The 24,567-nt window shown below is 41.2% G+C and overlaps 1 protein-coding gene across 1 annotated transcript in view; it reads right to left on the bottom strand.

Annotated features, from left to right (window-relative positions):
- Nucleotides 1-1,770: 1,770 nt before the first annotated feature.
- Nucleotides 1,771-24,567, bottom strand: part of TLCD3B (TLC domain containing 3B) — a 143,898-nt gene continuing 121,101 nt past the window's right edge. Inside the window, exons 4-5 of the mRNA XM_078650538.1 lie at nucleotides 4,040-4,135; nucleotides 1,771-2,769 (exon numbers count right to left, since the gene is read on the bottom strand). Coding sequence (XP_078506664.1) covers nucleotides 2,407-2,769; nucleotides 4,040-4,135 — 459 coding nt within the window. The 3' untranslated portion in view covers nucleotides 1,771-2,406. The remainder of the gene's footprint in view (nucleotides 2,770-4,039; nucleotides 4,136-24,567) is intronic.

Genomic DNA, 24,567 nt, shown 5'->3' with positions numbered 1-24,567 from the left:
AAACTATTGCTTCTTCTCCAAGATTGAAATGCCACAGAGCTTACAGCATGGGAACTCATTTGGCATTTCTTCATTTTGAATGATCTGGGTTGTTTTCATAATTCAATCCACTATCAGTGAAGGACATAAAACAATGTCGTTTTCATTTCAGTTTCCATGGTCCTTCACTGTCCATTCCGCAACGTCTACAGTTGCAAGCTTCTTGGTTGTTTGGCTTCTTCAGATTTTGACACCCTGGTCTCTCTTTCCTTTCCATCAATATACTAGTATCTTCCTGTGACCCCTGCTAACCGTGTACTGTTGTGACTGCTCTTTCTCATTGCTTCTCACTTGCTTAGTACCCTACTTCATCCAAATCGTCTACATCTTTTCAGACCCATATGTATGGTTTGTCTTCCCTGCTGAGATTTTTCTATCTTTTGACACCGTGGAATAAAATAATCCATGCTTTCAATTACTTCTGCTTCGGTAGCCTTGATTAAGTGTCACTGTTGGCTTGGTTACACTTACAGCTGTAACTAGAGGAGAAAAGGCTCAAACTCGCCCCTACTTTAAATCAGAGTAAGAAATACTCCTATTTGTTCCTACATTTGTAGTCGGGAAAGTAAAGATTGTCACTGGCCGGTATCCTAAATTTGGGTGAGTGAGGGCACATTAGGTACCCCCCTTTTCCAAAATCGGCACATTAGGTTTAACCATGTGATCATGAAAACAAGAGATATATAGGTCCCTGCATTTGAGATTGGGTAGAAGCATAGATTAAGGTTTCCCTCTTCTCCACTGTCCCACCACAAAACTCCTTCTAGCCGACTAGAGCAAGTGTTAAGGGAATGACAGGATTCAGCCACAGCAAAGGTGCTGTTAGGGGAATCGTAAGGTATGTGAAACCACAATCAGGGGAGCAGTGGTATTAAAAGGGAAATAGCCCCCAACCAAAGCAGATGAGGTGTTTGTGGAAGGTGTGGGCTGCCCCCAGTAGAAGCAGAGGAGGTGCAAAAAGAAATGGTAGAGCTTCAAGTGAATATAGAGGTCTGCAAGCTTCAGCTCATGCAACAGAGTTGTTAATGGAATGTCAGGACCCATAATTCCTGCATCATGGTCAATGAGTTGCTGGCAAATGCTGGAGTTTACTTAGGGAGCTGAAATACCCCTTATTTCTGGTCATAAGCACGCAGAGCAGATCTAGCACCTGTCCAGTATTGCCCTTTACCCAACACCACCTAGCAGTTTCAGGGCAGTGTAACTGTCTTCAAGCTTTTTAATGTAGCAGCTTCCAAGTAAAAACATTTCATCTAGGCTCCCAGAATGAAAACCTTTTTTTCCTCAATTTTTCTTGAAATTGGTACCTCTAAATATATTTAACAAGTCAAACATTGCAGTTATGTTCCGTTGTTCATTTAAAAAATGCAATCAAACAGATGATTGCCAATATGCTATGGGCAGCCTGGTCTTCTACAAAGAAGGCTTTATCAAAATGGGGTAAGGAGGCACTCTGAGGATTATCTGGAGCACCTTCCCCTTTGACACCAATTTCCAACCAAGACATGAGTGACAAAAGGTGTTACCGATGGCCCATTACAGAGTGGGTCACTGACTATCTGTTTTTCCCCACAAAAACATAGCACTGTTTTCACCATGATACTTCTCTTGGCTACAACCTATCACCACACCCTCCTCCCTCTCCCCCGAGATCTATTCAGGCACTGTACACAGTTTGGAGATTTCTGGTGTAGGGGTTAAACACAAGCTGACTGGTGTTAACACAAATCAACATTGCAGCAATAAAAAATAAAAAAAACAAGGGGGGCAATATAGTGGACAATCTTCCATCACAATATCCACCCCTCGCCAAAAGCTGAGTTTAATTGGGCTCTTCAAGTAAACAACTTGCGCTCTGCCAACCTCAGTTCTCTCCTGTTTCCTCTTCATCATCTTTCTGAGATTTTGTGGTGTGCAATCCCATAAAGTACATTCTCCTGAACAGGAGGGAGGTGATGGGCTCAGCGCTCATGTTGAACGTACACTCCCTGGTACAAACTCCTCTGTATGGTTTCCCTAGACCACTTTTCATTGACCTATGAATCACAACTAAATAAATAAATAAATAAATACATACATACATAAATAAATAAATAAACGAAAGAAAGAAAGCAAGGGGATTAGGTGTTGAGATAAAACGCCATTCTGTCTGAAGAACTGGGGAAAAAGTATCGACCCCTCCTTTTAAATGTAGATTTCAACGTGCAGGTGTCTCTCTGTGGTCAGACGAGTCTGTCCCTTTGAGTTCAGTATTGGAAAGAGGAATTCCATAGCTGTGAAGGGGAAGGGGAAAGAAAGTAGTAGTTGCAGGGGATGTGGCGAGAACAGGGCAGAGAAAGGCATAGTGTTCCTTTGCTCCCTGTACTCTCAGTCAATTGGTCTGGGGTCTATGCTGCCGGGCATGCTGTCGTTGGCCGTGGTGGTAGCCGTGCTGTCGGCGGTGTGCCCGTTCTTGAGGGTTGGCTCCCGCTTGGCTGGCTTGGGGTGCATGAAGAGCCTGTAAGCACCACGGCAAATGAGGAAGAACCAGTAGACCTGTGGGGCCATGAGAATTGCAGATCCAAGGTTGTACTCCATGGGGATAGATAAGGGTACCTGGTGCAGGGACAGGCCCACTCGCTGCCCGTAGGCCCAGTACATGTATGGGAAGAGGAGGATGCGGCAGGCGAAGAATGTGCTGAGCATCAGGAAGCCATTCACTTTATGGAGCATCGTGTGCTGCTTCTTGTACTGTGGGCGAGAAATGGGACATAAGAGAAAAGAAGAATTATGGCTTTGATTTCAGAGTCATACATAAGCTACAAACCATGGCCACTGTAAAAACAAAACTTGTTTCTTCCACTCTTAAGGCTTTGTTATTTAATAAGCGCTACCAGTCCAAACCAGTAGGTGCCAATGTAAGAGCAGTACTGGTTCTCTCCATCCCCGTGGGAAGCGTCACTTGAAAAGTACTTACAGTCATGGTCAGCAGGTGTACCACTGGCCAACACATGTATCTGCCTCCCGAGGGATTGACTGTTGCAGCAACATTCATCTCACGAATTGCTTGTCCCCAGACCACAGCATTGCCTTACTCTCCCTTCTGTGTTACTTTAGAATCACTCCCTGCCCTGACCAGCTGGTGTCGTTGAAACTGATCTTTGTTATCAGTATTTAAAAATGTGTTAAATTGTCTATATCTTATTCTTTGATTCACCATCTCACTTCCCAACACCACTATTCTATCCTTTCACTTCTTTTGCGCGCAACCTATGTGCATTACAATAGCAATTGAGTTGCTTTACAATAAATATCTTGAAATTTATCAGACATTGTGGCGCTTGTGTTTATGTGTGGTCCATTTAATTTAATTGTCTGGATGCATAAATAAGTATTGTGTACATGCACCATTATCTCATTGAGGTTATTCATTAATTTAATTGCAATGGTTCATGCAATTTAAACTCTAATTGGTTCTAATTCTGGTAACGGACCACTGTTCTCATTCCAGTACTGCGCCCAGGTCCGGTTGACCTTAGGGGCTACCCCATTATTGATAATGGTCGTTGTAAGAGCAGCACGTGTCTCTGTCTTCCCTAAATAATTATTGCTGTAGCAGCACTCCTACCAGGTATTACTGCAAGGGAAGTAATTCACCCCCTCTCTAGGAGCTGTGTTTTCTCAACAGTACTCCTTGACCTACCCATAGCTTCTGAGGTCAATACAAGAAATGTTGTTGGCGTTTGCCTCTCTGAGGGCTGTAACTCCAGTGGCACTTCCTGTTCCAGACGGCCTGCCTTATTGTAAAAACAACACTTGCCCCCCTTTCTTCCCCCATCCGCTCCCCACAGGTTGTATTACTACCTCACTATTCCATTCCTGGCCAACACTTCTGTGGCAGCCAGAAGCTTTAACAACAGCTGCAGCCCCCATCCCCTCCACACCCAGCCAATGGCTATCACTACGGAAACTCCAAGGGCGGCACGTGGTGCCCCTTTACCTGTGCCTTACACACACTCACCTGGATGAGCACCTTCCCCAGGCAGACGAAGGGCGTGCTCAGCTCTGCCATCAGCATGCAGCCCAGGAAGAAATCTCCCTTTCCCTCTCTCCACAGCTAAAAAGTAGAAAGAGAAGAGAGTCAGACATGAAGTATGCCACAAGTGAGTCCATCCACGACACCTGTGCCTACCATACTGAGGAGGTACCAGGGGCGAATACACAAAAGAGATAAAGTGCCTGATTTACAGTTTGGCAGATAGACTGCTCCATCATAAAAGTGAAGGATATATTGTCTGCTTTATTCCAAGTGCATTATATCCTATGGCGCCTTCATTAAACTCTAAAGCAGGCCCGAAGGCATATAAACATGTGTGTGTGCAGGATTCATAACTCAAGGGCCACAAGGGACCCTAACCACTTGGGAACTAGGCAGTGGGGAAATAAACAGAATCCAAAATGTTCTCAAAGAGGAAGTCAAACTAAGGACAAAAATACTCATGTGAGTGCAAAATAAGGATAATCAATATTCACTGTGAATACTTTTCTATTGTGTTTTATAACATTTTTAATTGATGAATGCTTCAGAGGCCTGATGTGGAAGGTGTGTTAATATGCATGTTTAGAATATTGCTAAACATTTTGTGTGAAATGGATGCACTCTTTAAAGAATTTCCTCTTACATGAAATTGTAACACGGCCCGTCATGTGTGTTGCTTTGTCGAAAAAAATATTCAAGGGCTGTTGTTTTACACAATTGTGTTGATAATATCTACAGGACGATGTGCCACAGGTTGTTTGTAGATTAAAACGAAGGAGCGGATCTACAAGGAAGTGCCGCAGCACAGCAATGCAAGCCCTTTGGCTGCGCCACGCTGCAGCACTTCCGAAGCACAGGAATGCGACATATTTACAATAATATGTCGCATTCCTGTGCTCTCTCCTGCGCTGACGCACAAACTGCAGCCATGCGCCGGCGCAGGCACCCTTCCACTATGGTGCGAGGATGCCTGCGTCATGGGGAGATTGTTTTTGTGCAGAAAGGGGCACCTTCCTGCACAAAAACAATCACTACAGGCATTTTCCTCTTTCAATGTGTGTTGTAGAATGCAGCACGCTTTGAAAGAGGAAAAACAAGGAGACATGAAAAAATGTCTCCTTGTTGCGCCTCGCTACGCTTCCCCTGGGGAGGCGTAGCATTGACACGCAATTCCAGATTTACGATTGCTCGTAAATCTGGAAATGTGTCTCGTTCCATGGGTGTTGCGTGGGAACACCCATAGCAACACCCATGGAACGCCCCTTTCACGCAAAGTGCTCCATGTGAAGGGGCCATATTTACAAGGAGAGGAAAAGTCATGGAGGGTGGCTTTTCCTCTCCTTGTAAATATGGAGAAGTGAAATTCACCTCCACTATGTCACAAAAAGTGACGTACTGCTGGCGCAGGGTGGTTGTAAATCTGCCCCAAAGTTTTTATTCTTATGAAAGATATTTTTCGCAAGAGGAGATTTTTTTTTTTAAATACATGTTTCATGTCTACTTGATCAATATATGTTTGAACACTCATATTGTTTAAATGTTATAAAATAACACTATAAAAGCATAATCGTGAACAAAGCTAGTGTTATACCAAGTAATTTTTTCTTAGATCAACTTCCTCTGAGCGAAAATGTTTGGTCCTGTGGATTCATAACACATGGCACAGATGACAGGCTTCATTCTATATTACATTATTGTGAAGATTGCACTAATGCCACACTACATATTGAAAAAGCACTTCCAAGGATCACCCCTCAAATCACCAATGCAATTCTTTTATTTCTCAAACACTGTTACCAGAATTCACCCCACAGATCACTATAACGTTACGTAGACTACAATTGAGGCTAGAATTCACATCATACAGCACTTTTAAAGCTATGATTTGCACCAGGCGACTAGTTATAGAATTAACACCACAGGGCACTAGTGGTAGAATTCACACACCCATCACTAGTGCAAACATTCAAACATCATACTGGAAATATATTACACAGAGCATGACTCTGGTGCTAGAAATCAAATCTCAAATCACCAGAAGGGCTATAATACAAACCATAGGGTGATAGTGTTAAAATTCACATAAAGGGAAATACAACTATAGTTCATGTGACATAATCTAACATGCAAACGCCTTCACCCCCATACCACTCCCAAAAAGGGCTAAATCACATCCATTCACACCAGCAAACCAGGCAACTCAGAATCCCAGAACATCATTCAAATCAATGCATCCACCGACAACTCCACCAAATTGCAATTACCACCCAGACATAACAGTAGATGACACCACACAAACTAGACAGATAAAGCACAGCCACACCCATTGCAAAACAACTAGTTTTAAACACCTATGTGAGGGGGCGTGGTCTGGCCACGCAGGAAGATGGCCGCCTGCTAGAGGAGCTCCGCCGAGGGATGGACCCCTGACGAGCTTCTCTGCCCTACCTGCTTGAGTGGGTCATCTCTTTGCTAACGAAAATGCTCCAGAGACCATGAGGGTTGCTGCGGTGGTCTTTTCTCTCGTCCAGCTGCTCCTGCCTTTCTCGTAGCGGAGTGACAGTGAGGCGGCCGGCTCCTGCAGTGCACGCCACGGCATTCGCGCGCTCCTGGGGCCGCGCCTCTCGTCAGTGAAGGCGGCGCCCTCGCCTCCTCAGATTCTAGGCCGCGCCTCCTCAGACGATGGGGGCGCGCTTCATTACGGCTGCAGGCTGCCTTCTTGACTTGCATTGCTTATGCTGACAGTAGCAGCGCCCTCCTCAGGCTTATTTCGTAATGGTTGCCACATTTTGTTTGGAAAGGGCATTATAAAAAGAACGAGGGGAACACTGAAAGACTGGCACACATGTCGTCCCACTGGAGCGCTTATTTTAGTCAACTGTGCATGTATGCCCAGGTGCAATAACATTACTGGCAGGGCTAAAGTCGCTTGCACCATTATTTAATGATATTTGCCATTATATGCAGCAGCAGACTATGACTGTCATTTGAAATGACAACAACAACGGTATTGGCAGATACAATTGCAGGAGTACTGGTCCCTTTTTTTTTCTCCTTGACTTTAACCAAATGGCTTTGCAACAATCAGGTTTACATACATCCAAACTGGAGTACAGTAAATATACCACTTTTATTTAACAGCTTTGTGAGCCATATGCAACATTTGGGTCAGAGTTACTTGACCCTATCGGATTTATCACTTCTCTTCAATATTATGCTGTCACATGAAAAGTCAATACTGAAGGGACTGGCAGATTCACTTGCAGGAGTACTGATTCATTTGTCTCCTTGACTTTAATTACCTGGCTTTGGCACTTTTCTTTAGCCGCTTTATGTGGCATATCTGTCATTTGGGTCAGAGTTACTTGACTCTATCAGATTTACCTCTCCTCTTTAATTCTTTAGCCTGTTCTCCTATTCTTACACTTTGCCAGTTACGCAGGAGGCAGGGAGTGAACGGGAAAAGGGCTGAATTTCCATTCACCATCGCCACTACATGTTATGAGCTCCTGTGACTTCTTTTTCTTGTTTTGCGCAGCATTGGATGAATGGCCTGTTGATATATTGCTTCACCTTATTCACCTGCTTTTCCTCATCTGGCGCACAAGGCATGTTACTATTGCATTGAACCTGTTTCATATTGTACTGCTTGCTATTTTGTGGTAATGCTATAGCGACCCCTCAATTTGATGCATTTTTGATATGTTACATATGTTGGTCACTACTTTATTACATATCCTTTTTTGCATTTGATAATTTGATGTACCCTTGGTTTCATCATTGCTTCACATTCCAATACCTTATCAATTCGCTTTTGTAGACCACCTCTACAACAGTGCGCTACAATGTCCAATAATAGAAATGGGGGTCGTGGTCCCAAACCGCCACTTTTTACTGAAGTGGTGAAACAAAATTCTAACACACCAGTGAAAGGAAATGGATCCGCATTCTCCCCCTCATCGCAAGCTGGGTCATCTCAAAGTGACAAGTCTCTGTCAGATACTATGCAACGTATCTTGCTAGAACTATCTGGTGTTAATCGCAGATTGGAGGGGCTGGACATTACCATGACATCTTTGGCTACAGAGACTAAGTCCATTCGTGCTGAACTTACTACCTTCCACACACGGATTGATGCTATTGACTCTAAGATATCGGATATGGAAACTCGACTGGATAATGTCCAAGGCTCAGATCAAGATCGTTTATTTTTACATAGTAAAATTATTGATTTGGAGGATCGTAGTCGTCGAGATAATATTCGATTTTTTGGATTTCCGGAAAACATTGAAAAGCAAGACATGAAGCTTTTTCTTTATGAGACTCTTCCTGTGCTGACTGGTATTTCTTTTACTCCTCCTCTTGAAATACAACGTGCTCATAGGCTGGGCCCTCCACGTTCTGATGCTTCAGCCCGACCTAGACCAATTATTGCTTGCTTTCTTCGACATGAGCACACTCGACAGATCTTGTCAATGGCTCGTTCACGTGGCCCCTTCTTATTTCAAGGTCATACTATCCATATGGCGGCGGACTTCTCCAAAGAGACTAATGAAAGACGGAAGGCGTTCCTCTCTTTCCGACCTCAGCTGCGCCGAATGGACATTAAGTATGGATTATTCGAACCCGCACGGTTTCGCATAACCAGAAATGGAGAATCCAAAGACTTTTATGATCCTGCTCTTCTTCAGCAATTTTTGGATACCATCGCGTCTGATAATATGGACACCCAATCTTCCTCCTGTGCTCAGACTTCTCAGTCCAAGGCGTCATCTGCAGGTCTTCCAGAGTCTCCTTCGAAATTCTCTAATGACCCTCGGCAACGTGGCAGAGATATTACACGTTTGCCTCGTTCTCAGGATGATAAGGCCACCGCACTGCATTCAGTTTCCTCCCTTACTAACATGCCACAAAGGGACAAATCTAGGTCCCCTCTCAAGCAGCCTTCAGATGCTGACTGATTTTTCTGCTTTATTGTATTTTTGCTATTCTCTAGATCAGGATAATTCCTGTTATTTGTGATGCTTTAACTGTTTACTTAGTTACCTGTGGATTTCTAGTATTAGAAACTATGAGCACTGTGGCATTCTATTTTACTTTGTGCTCTTGTTATCTTGTAACTTTTCAAATATTTAGTATTTCTTAATTGGTTTTTTAGGAATGTGTATGCATTTTAGACCTTTCTCTTTATATGCTGCATGAGTATTATCTATTACCTGTGGGGCTCTTTTCTTGTTCATTCCCTTTGTCATGTTGTGGTTACTGTGATCCTGCTTCACACTGTACACTTGCTTTATCAGACACTCTGTTTTTGACATAATGTATTTTTCTTATATTGTTTTACTCACTTAATCTACACTGTCTCTACTTATATTTCCATGTTTCCTTATATGTACTTTTATTCTTTTGTTTCCTACGTCTCTCTCTTTTCTCTATTTGATTTTATTGGCTCTGCTCTTTTCCATCTATTATTTTCTATGCTTCATTAACTATACCTTATCCGTTTCTTTTATTGCATAATATGGGGGTTCCTTTATTTACTTTGCTTCCTTTAATTTTCTTTTCCTTTTTCTTCTCAAGTCATTATTTATTGTATGGTAATTTTCACCACACATTTAATCATTCTCTTTATTCATTGTTTGCTTTTCTGTTTTCTTGGTTCTTTCACCTTTCCTGTGGTGGTCCTTTTCTAATGCATTCCTTCCCTATGATATTGTACTCGTTATTCAACATGGCGTTATTCATCCCTTTCAGTGGTCACTCCGTTTTGGATTCTTTCATATATTTCTTAAAATAGGTTCTAGTATTTTCTTATGCTTTTATTTTCATGCATTATTATCTGTACTTTCTATTCTCTTTTCTACCCCCCTTATTCTATTGGTGCTGGATTTCTCTATTCCCCTCATTTAACTTTCATACTTCTTTCATTCTATCTTTTGCATCTCTTTCCTTTCCTTTCTTTCATTATGCAATATGTCTCGCTTTTATTCCATTTCCCTTGTTTTTTATTTTTCTCCTCCTGTTATTCTCTTATTGTATGATTCTTATATCATGCTTTTTCCATTATACTGCATGTATTTCATGTTAATGGTATATGGCTTTCCATATTTTTCTTGTTGTAACCATGCTCTACATTCGTTTTACAGACTCAGTTTATTTCTTGCTCCCAGCACCCCCATTCTTCTTCTTTGCTCGGAGGGGGTCCGGCCTCCCTTGGTGCTGCTGTAGGTGCACCCAGACCCGCCAATTCCAATTGCCTTCCACACACTCCACACACTCCCATCAATATACTCAACTTCAACAAGCCATCACTAAACATTTAGGTTCTCCACCTGAATTGCTGGAGACATCTCCTATTCTGTCTTATTTACATTTGTGGGGTAATCTTAAAGGTGTGACTTCTGGTCTTTATAAAACTTTCCTGCATCCTCTCTTTTCGCAACCTCTTTCGAAAGCTCTTCAATTAAAATGGCAATCTCGCTTATCAGTTACATATTCCATTGCTCAATGGGATCAAATCCTAGAAGGTTTACATAAGGGTGTCCGAGAGGCTCGTCTCAAATTCTGCATTTTCAAAATCCTCCATGAATGGCACTGGTCTCCATATAAACTACATCATGCTAAATTATTAACACATTCTTTGTGCTGGAGATGTTCTGCTTCTGGTTGTGATATTACACACATTATTTGTGAATGCCCCCGTACTAGATCATTTTGGCTTTTTATAAGAAAGACTTTGGCATCTACTATGTCATTACCATTACCCTTTACTTCTGCAACTATTATCTTACATGATTTTCGAGGTCTCCCGACATTATCTAAACCACAGACTCGTCTTCTTCATACTGCTTTGGCTACGGCCAAAATCTGTATATTGCGTCATTGGAAGTCCTCTTTATCTCCTTCTTAAGAAGAATGGCTGGTGGCTATGGTACAAACGGCCTCTTATGAACGTGTAATTTATAATTTGCAAGATCAGGCTACTGTTTTTCTTCAAACATGGTCCCCATTCCTGGAAGCCACGGTGGTTGGTGACCCTGTCTCCACTCCTTCCTCTCCAACGTCTGTTATCCCTTCTTAATTATTTTTATTTTGTATTTGTGTACTCTTCCTGAGATTTTTTCTGCTCATTAATTCTTTTCATGTGCCTCGGCCTCATCGCATTTTCTCCTTTCCCTTGTTGCTCTGGGGGGGGGGTTTCTTTTCTTTTCTTTTCTGTTCTTTTCTTCTTTTTCTTTCTTTCTTTTCTTTTCACTTTTCCTTTCATTCTTTCGCTATCTTCTTATCTAATATCCTTTACTTCATCATTTACAGAATATTTGCTATTTCTACCTCCCCACATCCATTATATCCTATGTATAATCATATTATTTTCATACCTTTATTATGATTCATTTATCAATATCTTATTTTATTATCCATTTACAAATGTACGTATTTCTGTATTTTCATCTAAAACTTAATAAAAAATTTCAACACAAAAAAAATAAACACCTATGTGACACACCATTTGCCAATCAAATCCTGGACCGCTCTGCTAAACCAAAATAAAACAACAACATGGGTCATACAAAAAATAAACCACACCCCAAGAGACTAATTCAATAACCTAAGCAAGTGCTTAAGAGTAGTCGAGACTTGAAGGTACCTAAAACAACTAAAATCCAATGCTAACAAAATAGAAATAGTGTTAGGCAGAAACTCTGATGACCATTCTTGCCCTACACTATGGAACATGGCAAAAGTAGTCAGAAATCTGGGTCCATGCATGGTCTGACCTGTATTATTTTACCTTCTGGGGCCCACTTTGGTTCTCCATTGGTTGCTCGTATTAGCTGCTTAAGCCTGCCTTTGCTTTGCACAGCCACACATAATACATTTGTTTTTGTGACATGAATTTATTTTAGAAATACGCATGCACATATTATTTGTTAAGCAGTGACTCTTCTTGAGATTCAGCCCGAACGTTTCGTACACCACTTAACAACATGGTGTACTGTTTTCTTGGCCCCAGTCAGAGACATCTCCTATAGTTTTTATACACTAAACGGTAGCACAGCGGCAGTTGTTTAACATAATAGTTCTTATCATATAAACCATGTCTCAGCCCCTTGGAGAGTAGAGGGAAGAATTCTAGCAGAGAGATCAGTCTTGGATCAGAGGCAGCAACCTTGCATAAACTGAGTTTACACCTTTGATACGCGCCACCTAACTACATACATCAGGTATGGGGTCTGATGCTTATCCCAGAGATCACGAATATATCCCTGTGCTCACATAGTGAGGACAGACCTGGATAGATAAATGAGTAGCGAAGGTTGGATTTTTCATTGTATAGTGCCTGCTAGTAATGTTGATGACGCTGCTCAGTTGTATTTGCCTTTTAAGGGTGGATTTATATTACAATGTGTTGAAGAATGTAGATAGATGCTTTTTGTTATTTGTGTAAAACTAATCGCAGCACACCTTCTTCAAAATAGACTACAATAGTTTCAATAAATATATTGTAAACTTCTTTTGTGTCTTTTCTTTGTTTACTACAGACATGCACGAGAGAGAACGAAAGGTGATGATCTGGTTCCACTGTTCCCTTGGGGACTAGAGGTTCATGTTCTAGGTTTGACAAAATCACCTGCTACTCTGGAAAGTTAGGAATTCAGGTGATGCACTGTAGAATTTGGATTTACAGGTACTGTTGTAGTATAGAGACTCTGCCCCTACATTCTGATGTCCCCTTCTCCCAAGGCACAGTTTTGTTTCCTAACAGATTCACTGCAACATGGAGCCAACGTGGGACACAGACACACATAATACACTTGTTTTTATGACATGATATTATGTGTGGCTGTTCGAAGCAAAGGCAGCCTAAAGCTGCTAACATGAGCAACCAAGGGAGAACCAAAGTGGGCTCAGACGGGGAAATACTACAGACCCTCATTACACAAATAACAAAAAGCATCTATCTACATTCTTCAACACATTGTAATATAAATCCACCCTTTAAAGCTTTAGCATATGTTTTTCACAATTAACTACGTCAGCCTTTCTAGCTTTTCATAATAAACAAATCAGACACATAACACAAGAAATACTTTTCTATTGGCTGCAACCATTATCAACTTAGGCCTATTATATTGAGTATAAGCTTTCCCAAAAGGGAACCAATGCATGATGGGATGCGCACGGAGGAAGGAAGAACAACTTGTTCTAACTTCCTCTTTCAGCTCTTTTTTCAAATGAGCACATAAGGTCAGCTTTGCCGTCAAGCCGGTCCTACATAGGAGCAAGCCAAACCCAACAATCAGAAATAAAAACTATGACCGTTGAGAAGGGAGTACGAAGGTGGCTCAAACAAACAGGGAGTGGTGCAAAGCCAACCCAGGTATGCTGGTCTTGGAACATCTTTAGAAGGTTAGTCTGACTCTAAATTGGTTGGACAGACCAATTTTATGATGGACAGAACACAACATTATGTTGTGAGTACCATGATCTCCAAACTCTAATTTCGGCCCTACGTGTCTAGATGTACACAATATACCAGTGCTAAAACTCGTGTCACACATACTTGGTGCTGACATTCAAACAACATGGCATGAGTGTTAAAATAAACAAAACAAAGGGCATTAGTGAGAATTCACACGAAACATATGTAGCACAATTCACAATACATGTCATTAGCATTAAAATTCACACCACAGGTATCTCATGCTAGAATTCATACACCGCAATTTTAAGGAACATTGGACCCTTCAGAGAGGGTACAAGATCAATGACCCGTAAATACGTACATACAGGGTTCCTTTGTTTCTTTACAAATGAGAATTCATACACAGGGCTTTAGGACTAAACATAATAAGCACACCACAGAACACTATAGCTATAAATTAGACTACAGAACACCAGCGAAACTGCTCTATAATATATATCTTCTGATAGCACTATACTTCACCACCACACCATGGTGTTGACTACGTTATTCACCGCCAAAATATTAGTTTATTAGATCTTATATGTGGAAATGTGATTTTTTAAATTATTAATCTTAGTTTTGTATTCTTTTTTAAAAATCTTTTGGTAAAGGTTTAAATTAACTCAAACAAAGATTTACATTACATACCCTTACACCACCACACCAGATCTCCAGTGCCAGAATTCAAATCACATAAGACGAAAGCTAAAGATCACATAAGACAATAGAGCCAGAATTTACTCCACAGTAACTGCACCAGTATGAGGATTTATATGAGGGTACATATGCTTAAATTTTCACTTTTCCAGATTCAAATCTCAGAACACTAGTGACAGATTTCACTTGCAAGTAGAGCTTTAATTCACACAGGATGATTAACATCAGATACCTGATAGTTAGATTCACAACTCAAGGCACAAGTGATAGAATTAATTCATTGGAAAGAGGAGCAATCTCCTGTCACAGGGCAGTAGTTCCATAATTCACACTTTAGGTACTTAGTTTCAGTCACTTGTGAAGCCCTTTTTCCTCCCTGGATTGTATCAAAATGTCGTCATCTCTATTGATAACTCCAGAGAGCAGGTCATAGTCCCCCCTATCTAAGCAGCACTGGAGGAATGCAAACGTTTTGAAGTGCCTCGACTCACAGACTTGCTCCAATGCGAATGCCGTTTTAATGGTTTGATCGAAGACGCTTAAGTACACTTTTCCTGAGATCAATCATTACAGAAGCGGAGCACCAAACTGAACCCTAGCACACATAGGAATGGACATCTGCGAATGCCCATGAAGTATTCTACCATTGTACTTTTTGGAGTGTTGCGCTTGTTTAGGTGTCTATCAATTGACTCGTGTTTATCCCCTTCCTCCCAACTCGAAGAGAACATGTATGTGATGTTTCAACACTGGACCATGAGGGAAGCTGTCTACCCTCTCCTTATTCTGTTATGTGAAATAATTAGAATAAAGAATTGTTTCAGAAATTAAACCATCCACACCGGCTCGTCCTCATTGCTCTGGGCTGCCTACACAGTTGTGTCACCCAGTCCATTCAACCAAAAAGAGCATACGTTGTGGTCAAGTGTGTACAAACAGGATCCGTAGAAAGGATGCACAAGCTCTCTGCACAGAAAACTAACCAACAATGCCAATGTGTGCGGAATCACCATTTGGCAACGTTGAAGGGACAGGCCCAAGCCAAGCTGCAGCAGGTAAAGAAAGTGACAATAACAGGCAAAGAAACTTTGTCCCCAAACTCAAATGAGCACAACACTGAGACCGAGAAGCGTTTACGTTTCACTGGTGAGCAGGAGTCACAACCTGGAAGATTGCACCTTAGATGCAAGATATTTTCTGAAGTGGTCGACAAGTGCACAGCTTGTGTAGTCTTAGTTTTGAGAAACTACTAGGTTTGAGTAGGTGCTCCCAAGGTATCGTCTTCACCCTGGAGACGAGTAAAAATGAAGTAACTAACTGTGCTGTCAATTGAAAATTGATGGCATCCCTTAGGGCACACTGATGTCGGGGTAATTATCCTCCATATGATGATGAAAAAAATTATTATTCAATCTTGTAGAACTTGAAAATGAAGTTTTATTTCATTATATCCATTGATGCATGTTTCTCCACATAATCAATGTGGTTAATAAAGTTTTTGCATTTTCAATAATTGCATTTTCCAACTCCAATGCATTTCGGGTTGAGACCCTTCTTCTGGGAGCAGCTACAAAAAATGACATATGTGGCATACATATCATGTCTGTTGGGTTTACACAAAATCATAATGGTTAATACCGTGTAGGGGGTGCTTTTTGGTGAATATTATAAAAGTGATTAGGCTCGATGTGCAGAGGGGCGTGGTGTTCGGTGGTTAAAAGAAAAGTTTAAGGTCTAAAAGTGTGTTTTAACGAAAATGTTAAGGGGGTGTATTAAACGTGAAAAGTGAACTAGGATGGTGTGCCGATTAGATTTAATATCTAGCATTGTCGAATCATGCCAAGTGGTTTGTTAAAGACGCGTTAAGTATAGTAACGAGGTGTGGGCATTCTAGCTTTTGGTTACGCTGGCCTTAATGGGATGTCTGAAGTTTAATAAGACGCCGAATGGCTTTCGCTATTACAAAAACGGTGATGGTATTAGTCACCGCTATCCTTATAAAAACTGTAAGGAAATGGTGCTCGCTTTTACTTACATGGGTAAACGCCGTATGGTTTCCGTTATCGTTCAAAGGCTGGGTTAGCGTCTTCCTGATGTTTAAAATAACTCTGGTATAAAGTGAACATTACCAGTTCCAATGAAAGTATTTCTAATGGAACTGGTAATGTTCACTTTATATCAGAGTTATTTTAAACATCAGGAAGACTGGTATTTGCAGTTAGTAGGCACGAGCATGGGAAATTGCGCAGCTCCAGTCTACGCGAACATTTACATGGGAGAATTCGAGAATGATAACATATGGTCCGACTTGAATTGGAATAACAACATTAAAATGTATATTCGTTTCATTGACAACTTATTCGTCCTTTGGAAAGATACCAGAAAGAATTTGGAACAAGCTTTGATGACATTAAATACCATTAATCAACTAATCAAATTCACATGGACCATAGATGCTGAATCCATAACTTTCTTGGATGTCAAAATCACATTAAAGAACAACAGTATCCACACTGACATATACCGCAAACCAACTGATCGCAATAATGTTTTACATTATACGAGCTTCCACCAGACATCGCTTAAAAAACACCTACCCAAGTCCCAAATGATAAGAGTTAAACTAAACACTTCAGATTCCAACTTGGCTGAAACTCGAATAGAAGAGATGACGAACAGATTTCAGGAAAGAGGATATCCCAATCAAATTTTAGAAACAGCCAAAAACCAAGTCAGAGAACTAAATCGTTTAGATTTACTACAAAAACCAAGAACAAAACCTCAGAGTGACAGTATGGTCATTGTCTCTAAATTCTCAAATGTGAGTACCACATTTCGCAAAATAGTGCTAAAACATTGGCCCATGCTACAATTGGAGATGGACTTCAAAGACATGTTCAAATCGCGACCATTGTTCGCATATTCCAGAGGAAAAAATTTGGGAGAAATCCTCAAACAACCAGAAAACACTCAAACAGAATCACGTGGGACCAGACCTTGCAACAATTACAATAATTGCAATAATATAATTTTGGGCAACAAGGTGACACACCCTATGAAAGGTCACAATATAGCGATAAATGTCACAGCCACCTGTGACACCAATAATGTGATATACATGTTAAAATGTCCGGTACGGAAAAACCTACATTGGTAAGACAGAGCGCAAAATTAAAGTACGTTTGAACGAACACAAGTCGAACATCAGAACCAAAAATATGAAATCGACTGTAGCGAACCATTTTAATGAAATGAACCACAACATTTCCCAACTTAAGTTCATGATACTGGAAACCATTAAAAAAGTAGAGTCGAGAGACAATAACAAATATTTGCTTCAAAGAGAGAATCACTGGATTTACAGACTTAACTCCATGAAACCATATGGATTAAATTAACGCATAGAATATTCTTGATATCTGTAAATATAGTATAGAACTATTGTTTATTAACCCACAGTGATGGGACATATGGTTCTGGACAGTTTCCTTGCTGTAGTAATTTTCACCTTCATGTTTATATGTTTATATTCCTTCATGTTTTTGCTCTTATTAATTTCCTAACACTGAGTTGTTTTAGGTTCATTTTAACCTTGAATGATTTAACATTGTCATACATACACCTCTATACCACCACTCTCGGGTTTGTATTCCTTTCAGTCCCATCTCTACTTTCATTCCACTCGCGGTCACATGATTAACATCGCATCACTCTTTATGAGTTGAGCTGACTCATTCACACTAACAAACCCGTTCACCGAGCACTCGGCAGACGCTAACCCAGCCTTTGAACGATAACAGAAACCATACGGCGTATACCCATGTAAGTAAAAGCGAGCACCATTTCCTTACAGTTTTTATAAGGATAGCGATGACTAATACCATCACCGTTTTTGTAATAGCGAAAGCCGTTCGGCGTCTTATTAAACTTCAGACATCCCATTCAGGCCAGCATAACCAAACGCTAGAACGCCCACACCTCGTTACTATACTTAACGCGTCTTTAACAAACCACTTGGCACAATTCAACAATCCTAGATATTAAATCTAATTGGCACACCATCCTAGTTCACTTTTCACGTTTAACTCATCCCCTTAACATTTTTGTTAAAACACACTTTTAGATCTTAAACTTTTCCTTTAACCACCCAACACCACGCCCCTCGGCACATCGAGCATAATCACTTTTATAATATTCACCAAAAAGCACCCCCTACACGGTATTAACCATTATGATTTTGTGTAAACCCAACAGACATGATATGTATGCCACATATGTCATTTTTTGTAGATGCTCCCAGAAGAAGGGTCTCAACCCGAAATGCATTGGAGCTGGAAAATGCAATTATTGAAAATGCAAAACTTTATTAACCGCATTGATTATGTGGAGAAACATGCATCAATGGATATAATGAAATAAAACTTCATTTTCAAGTTCTACAAGATTGAATAATAATTTTTTTCATCATCATATGGAGGATAATTACCCCGACATCAGTGTGCCCTAAGGGATGCCATCAATTTTCAATTGACAGCACTGTTAGTTACCTTAGATGCAAGGCCACAAATCATCTGCTGAAAATTATCCCACTAACAGACACTGTGGCCTCAGCTAATTTGATGACCATATTGCATTTTGAGAGAGCCACAACTAGACTATAATTTAGCATAACATGAACGAAAGTATAGTGGTGGGTGAGCCGCGGAAGGCTTGAGGCTGTTGCTAGGCTCTGGCTCAGCTCGAGGTTCTCTTGGACCATCGAGCCCAAAATGGTCCTTCTGTCCACTCTATTTCAAACCTTAAACCACCCCTCCCTTCTCCACTACCGTGGATAATGCAATGGCAATACCATCATTTCGACATTTTGTACATTTCAAATTAAATGGATGCCATGAAATGAAATGAAAAATGGAACTTATAAAGCGCACGTACACCTACGGCTTCTTGGCCATATCTTCTGTGGCCCCCTGGCATGATATTTGCCAGTGGCACCCTGCCCCCAGAGTCTCAGCTCGCTTTGTTTCCCCGCAGTCACTCATGTCTCTCTGTATGGTACACACACAGGTCATGGTTCTGTGTAAACTCATTGAGTGCAAAGCACGCTACAGGCACTTCTTTAAAACAAAGACACAATTAGGCCCTGATTTACACAGAAATCTCGCAATGTAGTGCACCAAGTGAAGTTTCTGTGCTGCACAGCTTTGTGTGAACGGAAGAGAACAGAACTACTCGTTCAACCTCTGTTACCAGCCATTCTGAAACAAAAATGTAAAACATTGTATCGGCTTCTCAGTACTATCTGTGGGTTCAGTACATCGTCACATCCATTTCACATATGGTTTTAGGTTGAGAAGGAACTCATAAAGCTGCAGAAGGGTAGCATGATAGAACAACTGTGAATCCCCATTAGTCGGCACAAGAAAAGCAAAACCAGTCGAAAATATCATGTTTTTGTGTGGACATAAGGCTCTCAAATAAATCAGTACAAGGAGTACTGCACATTTTTCCCTCCATAGATTGTCGCTGCAATTCTTAAGAGTGCCAAGTGGTATTCCCAGGTGGACATGAATACAGGATAGTAGTAACTCAAGCTCTATCAGGTTCACAATGCACCACAACCTTCTCCACCCACACTGATTTGATGAGATACAAACCACTGAGATTTGTCAAGTCATTAGCTGCTAAAGTGTTTTAAAATGCCATTATACAAGCTCACATGCCCTAAATACCTACGATTGCTGCGACTGCCTGATGATGGCGCACCACCAGCTCCGGTTTAAGCTTGGACTGAGCTGTTTGACTATGTATTTGATCCACAGCAGGGTTGATTGGAGGAGGGGAGGTGGTCTAGTTCTTTTCTTTTATATATACGTTTATTGCATATATGTCCTACAGAAGGGCTCTGCGCAGCCCACGGTGAAAGCTTACTGTTCATTGACAGAGCCTTAGGCCGATACTGCCCTTTTGTCATTGCGTTGGTTTGTCTTGAATATAACAATAACACAAATTTAAACCATAAAATGCCATTTCAGACATACTGGTAGGTCCCTCACTGCAACACGCATTAAAGCATTTCTGTCCCCATTCACACCACAAAAGAAAGGTGATGTCTAAGGAGACTCCGACACGTGTTACAGTGCCTTAAGGTACAAACCAGAATTCTAGAAGCGTATTCCTCAAACTAGCATCAAGTTTTTTAGTTTTGAGTTTTTGGCAACATAGAGTGTCTGATGATCGGAAAATAAGTAGGCGCTGATGAATAAACTGTGACCCTACAGATTATCCATGGAATAATTAGATTCCTAGATAAGCTGTTAGTGATTCTTACCCATTTTAGCCATAATAACAGAAACTATAAAAAACTACTACTTAGCCAAACAGACTAGAGTTGTAGTTCCACAACACCCTCTCAGTCTTCCAAGACATCAAAGATGTACAATATGCAGGCACCTCCGAGACACACACCACTGAGACACAACCCTCATGCAAGATGACAATGGATGGCGGTGCGGGGGGAATAACCAGTAGGGTGCAAACCAGAGCATTTACCTCTGCCAGCAGTGTTACACCAAATACAAAAGGGGGAAGCAGCAGTACCATCTGGGTGTTAGCATCTCTATCCATAAGTATGTAGACAGGTTCAAAGTAGTGACTAACCTCGAGCTCCTACTATTGTATCCCCAAAGCTCAGCTGCCTGGTGTCAGCCTTGAACTGGAAAATGGATTCTAGTTACTGCACTAGCAGTCCCGAACTGAAGACAGTCCAGTGACCGACTACTTGGATGACTACTTAATATAAAATCAAAAAAAGATGTTCCAGACATCAAGAAGAAGACTGAACAGATATATATGCAAATTTCATCGTAGAAAATGTTATCCCAAAATCCACTAAACACTCAGGCATAGCACAGGAAACAGAGCCGAGTGGACTTATCTATCCACTACAGGGATCTGTGTTTGATCTCATAGTCACAGGTTTGAATCCTGGTCGGTGCACTCAGACTTTTTCCTTCTTAGGTTGATAGAAGGACTACCATTAAGATGGGTAAGAATAAACATGTTATGTCAGCGCCAAGAAGCCCAAGTGGTGAACATGTACTTCACAAATACACGTTTTGTTATGAAATAAATGCCCAAAGATGAACATCATCAATCACCAGGAAAACAGATGGAGAAATCTTGTGGAAGCAAAGTGTTGCAGAGTACCTTGACTGGCAAAAGTGTTGATAGGTCTCACCGACATTCAACAGGCGCTGTTAGTGTCATAGGAGGTTTACTGCTTAGCGGCAATAAATAGCCATGCTGACCTGCTGTAAAAGAGACCTGCTCATTTAGCACATACTAGACGTCAGGGAATAGTGAGGACGAATATCGAAATAAGTGTCTTGGTGTGGTTCACATGATTCGCACGAGTGAGTCGCTTAGGAATGAAAGAAAACACCTAATGTCTCCAGAGTCAAGTGTCAAACTCAGAGAAAAACCACCTGGTTCCCATCAGGAGAACAAATTGGGACACCATTGACAAAGTGAGGGCAGACCTCTGCATCACACGAGATGGCCAGCGAATGCTGATAACAGAAGATGAACTCTACAGAAATAGACATCTGAAACCTAAGGTCAGCAAAAGCAGTAGTGCTATTCCTGGAAATAAACTGGCCACAGATGCATACAAAAAGAGATTAAAACAAGTGATGGTCCCTGGTTCCATGTGACAGAATTCCAAGAGTATCTGCAAAGCCTTGACCCCAACCCTCACTTTCACGTTCAAGTGGCGGTAAGCCAATGGAGAAGCGGAAAGATTCATGAGGATAATCAAGACCATATTGTGCTTTGACAAAGGACAAGAACAGACATTGAACTGACAACTGTTAAACTCCTGCGTAATTATCAGGCCACCTCACAAGCCACCAAAGGGTGTGCACTTATGATCCAACTGTTAGGCCACGCAATTTCCAATACGTTTTCCATGTCATCTGACATGGTCACCTCCAATCCTTGCAAGTGCTGAGACAGACCACAGTAGAAAGGCCATCATTAACTGAGTAAAGCCGTTGCAACTGCGTTTACCACGCAGAGAATTGCACTATTGTCTGGGACCGTCATGCCAGGGGGAAGGAATCCTTCTTAGGCAAAGCTCAAGATATGGTGCAGGTAAGGAGAGGTAACCTCCTGGACTAGAAAAATATCTACTTCTTGAATATATTTAAGCAGAGCAACCATAATTCTGAGAAAGAGGCGGGCCCATCGCAAGAGCTCTTTGTATCAGAGGGGTGACAACAAAGGCAAATAGTAAGAAGGTAGGTATTACTTTTCTTTGATTTCGTTAAAAATCATAAAAGCATTGGAAAAAAAACAGATTACATAATAGTTATCAAAGATAAAAATCAATAAAATGCAAACAAGTTAAAGCATTATCCTATCATAAGCTTTTTTCGCAAACAACAATGAAAACAAAAATATTGTAATCTATATAAATTGTAAGAACTTCATCGCAGTTCAATATGAAAAGAGCGATATTTATTGTCAGTGCAGGAAGGGAGTGACCGACAGTCATATATCTTTGCCATGTGGACTATTACGTTTTTTTGTCCAATTCTTTGGCTGCCATTTTCCAAAAGGTGATGGGCTCGACATGACAACTGAATTGACAGTCCACCAAGGCATTGTATCACTGCAGCTCTGCACGACCTCAATTGATTTTTCCTAAAAATCTCACGGAGGACTATTTTTCGAAGTTCTAATAGCAAGGGGCAAATGCATAAAAGGTGTAATAACGACTCTTCTCCTTGTTCGCACAGGCAACATTCTTTGGTGGGCCATGTAGACTTCCATTTCGGGGTTAGATCCTTCATGGGGAATGAACCCAGCCGCAACAGCGTCAAATAGTGCTTTTTGTAGTGCGAGAAGTGTTCAGACAAGTACGGTTGGGGTTTCAGAAACTGATATGATTGAATCACTGCCCATGCATGATTTTTCTTAGTAAAGGCAGATTTGTCAATAAGTAGCGAAGTTCGTTTGGTTGCGCTATTTACCATATTTCTGAACCCAGAATCAGATGATGTTGTATGCCATGCCTCTTCAAGATGTAGATCAATGAGTGATTCTTTTAGGAATGCAACAATGGTTTTTTGCCTCGCTTGCTTTTCAATTTCTTCCCAACAGAAGTGGGCTAAAGTGTTGTCTTCCGCTTGCCTCATCCGCCAGTAATATTTTACCATCGCCCCTCGTCTGGCAGGTTTCTGGTTTTTCAGCCCGTAATCCAGTCGAATTTGTGCCTGAGAGATGTGCCGAGGAATTAAAAAACAGATGCTTAAAAAAACTCGATTGGGCTAGATTTAAGGCGGCTGCATCTTTTGTATTCATAATTTCCGACCCATAGGATATTGTGGGTAAAGATTTTGCTGCAATGATCTTAAGTAACTGACCTGTTGGACAGCCTTTTAGCTTCTTCTGTAAAATTTTGAAAGCATAAAGGAGTTGTTTTGCTTTAATATTCCCTTGGTCCAAGTGTTGGTTATATTTAAGTGAATGGTCAAGTTGGAACCCTAGGTATTTGTATGAGTCCACCTGGGATGTTGGTTTTTCCTCCAGTTTCCAGGTGAATTTCCCCTTTGACCCTATTTTGTGATGACTACAAAAGCATAACACCTTAGTTTTCTTAAGGTTTATTATTTATTGAGCAGAAGTAATATAAGTTCCTAGTTTGGTCATCGATCGCTGCAGGCCTATTGGTGTTTGTGCTAGAAGCACAATATCATCTGCGTATTTAAGGCTGATAATTGGTGTTTTGCCTAATTTTGGGGGGTCAATTTGCACTTGTTGGAGATACTTCTCAAGATCGGCTGTGTAGATGTTGAATAAACAGGGGGCCAACACACACCCCTGTTTTAGCCCAATTAGTGTTGGGATCGTGTTTGTTATGGTGCGGCCATCTCCTTTCCTTATATCTGCACCCACGTATCTGAGTAAAGATTGATTATGGCCTCCAAAAGTTTGGGTGGTGCCCCCCAGCATTGCATTTTGGCCCACAGCGTCTTTCTCGGAACCTTGTCGAATGCTGCTTTAAGGTCAATGAAGCAGGCGTACAAGGTTCGAGATTTTGCGTAAGCTTGATTGGCTAGAAGTGTCACAGCAGAAATATTGGTAAGGGTGCCCATTCCGTCCCGAAATCCAGTTTGCGTGTTTGGTATCAGGTTTATACGATTGATCCAATCCTCTAGATCTGCCAAAAGATTCGAAGCATATATCTTGGCCTCAGTGCTTAATTTGTCAAATAAGAAGCGCAGGTGCTCAAATGTTTGACGAAGGCCCCACCTAGTTTTCTCTGGCTCCACCCACTTCTGCCACAGGCTCCACCCACTTACACTATTAGCTTTGAGTCCTC

This window comes from Lissotriton helveticus, chromosome 7, assembly GCF_964261635.1.
Source record: "Lissotriton helveticus chromosome 7, aLisHel1.1, whole genome shotgun sequence".
Taxonomy (NCBI): Eukaryota; Metazoa; Chordata; class Amphibia; order Caudata; family Salamandridae; genus Lissotriton; species Lissotriton helveticus.
Note: the sequence above shows the minus strand (reverse complement) of the source record. Positions and strands in the feature narration are given on the sequence as shown.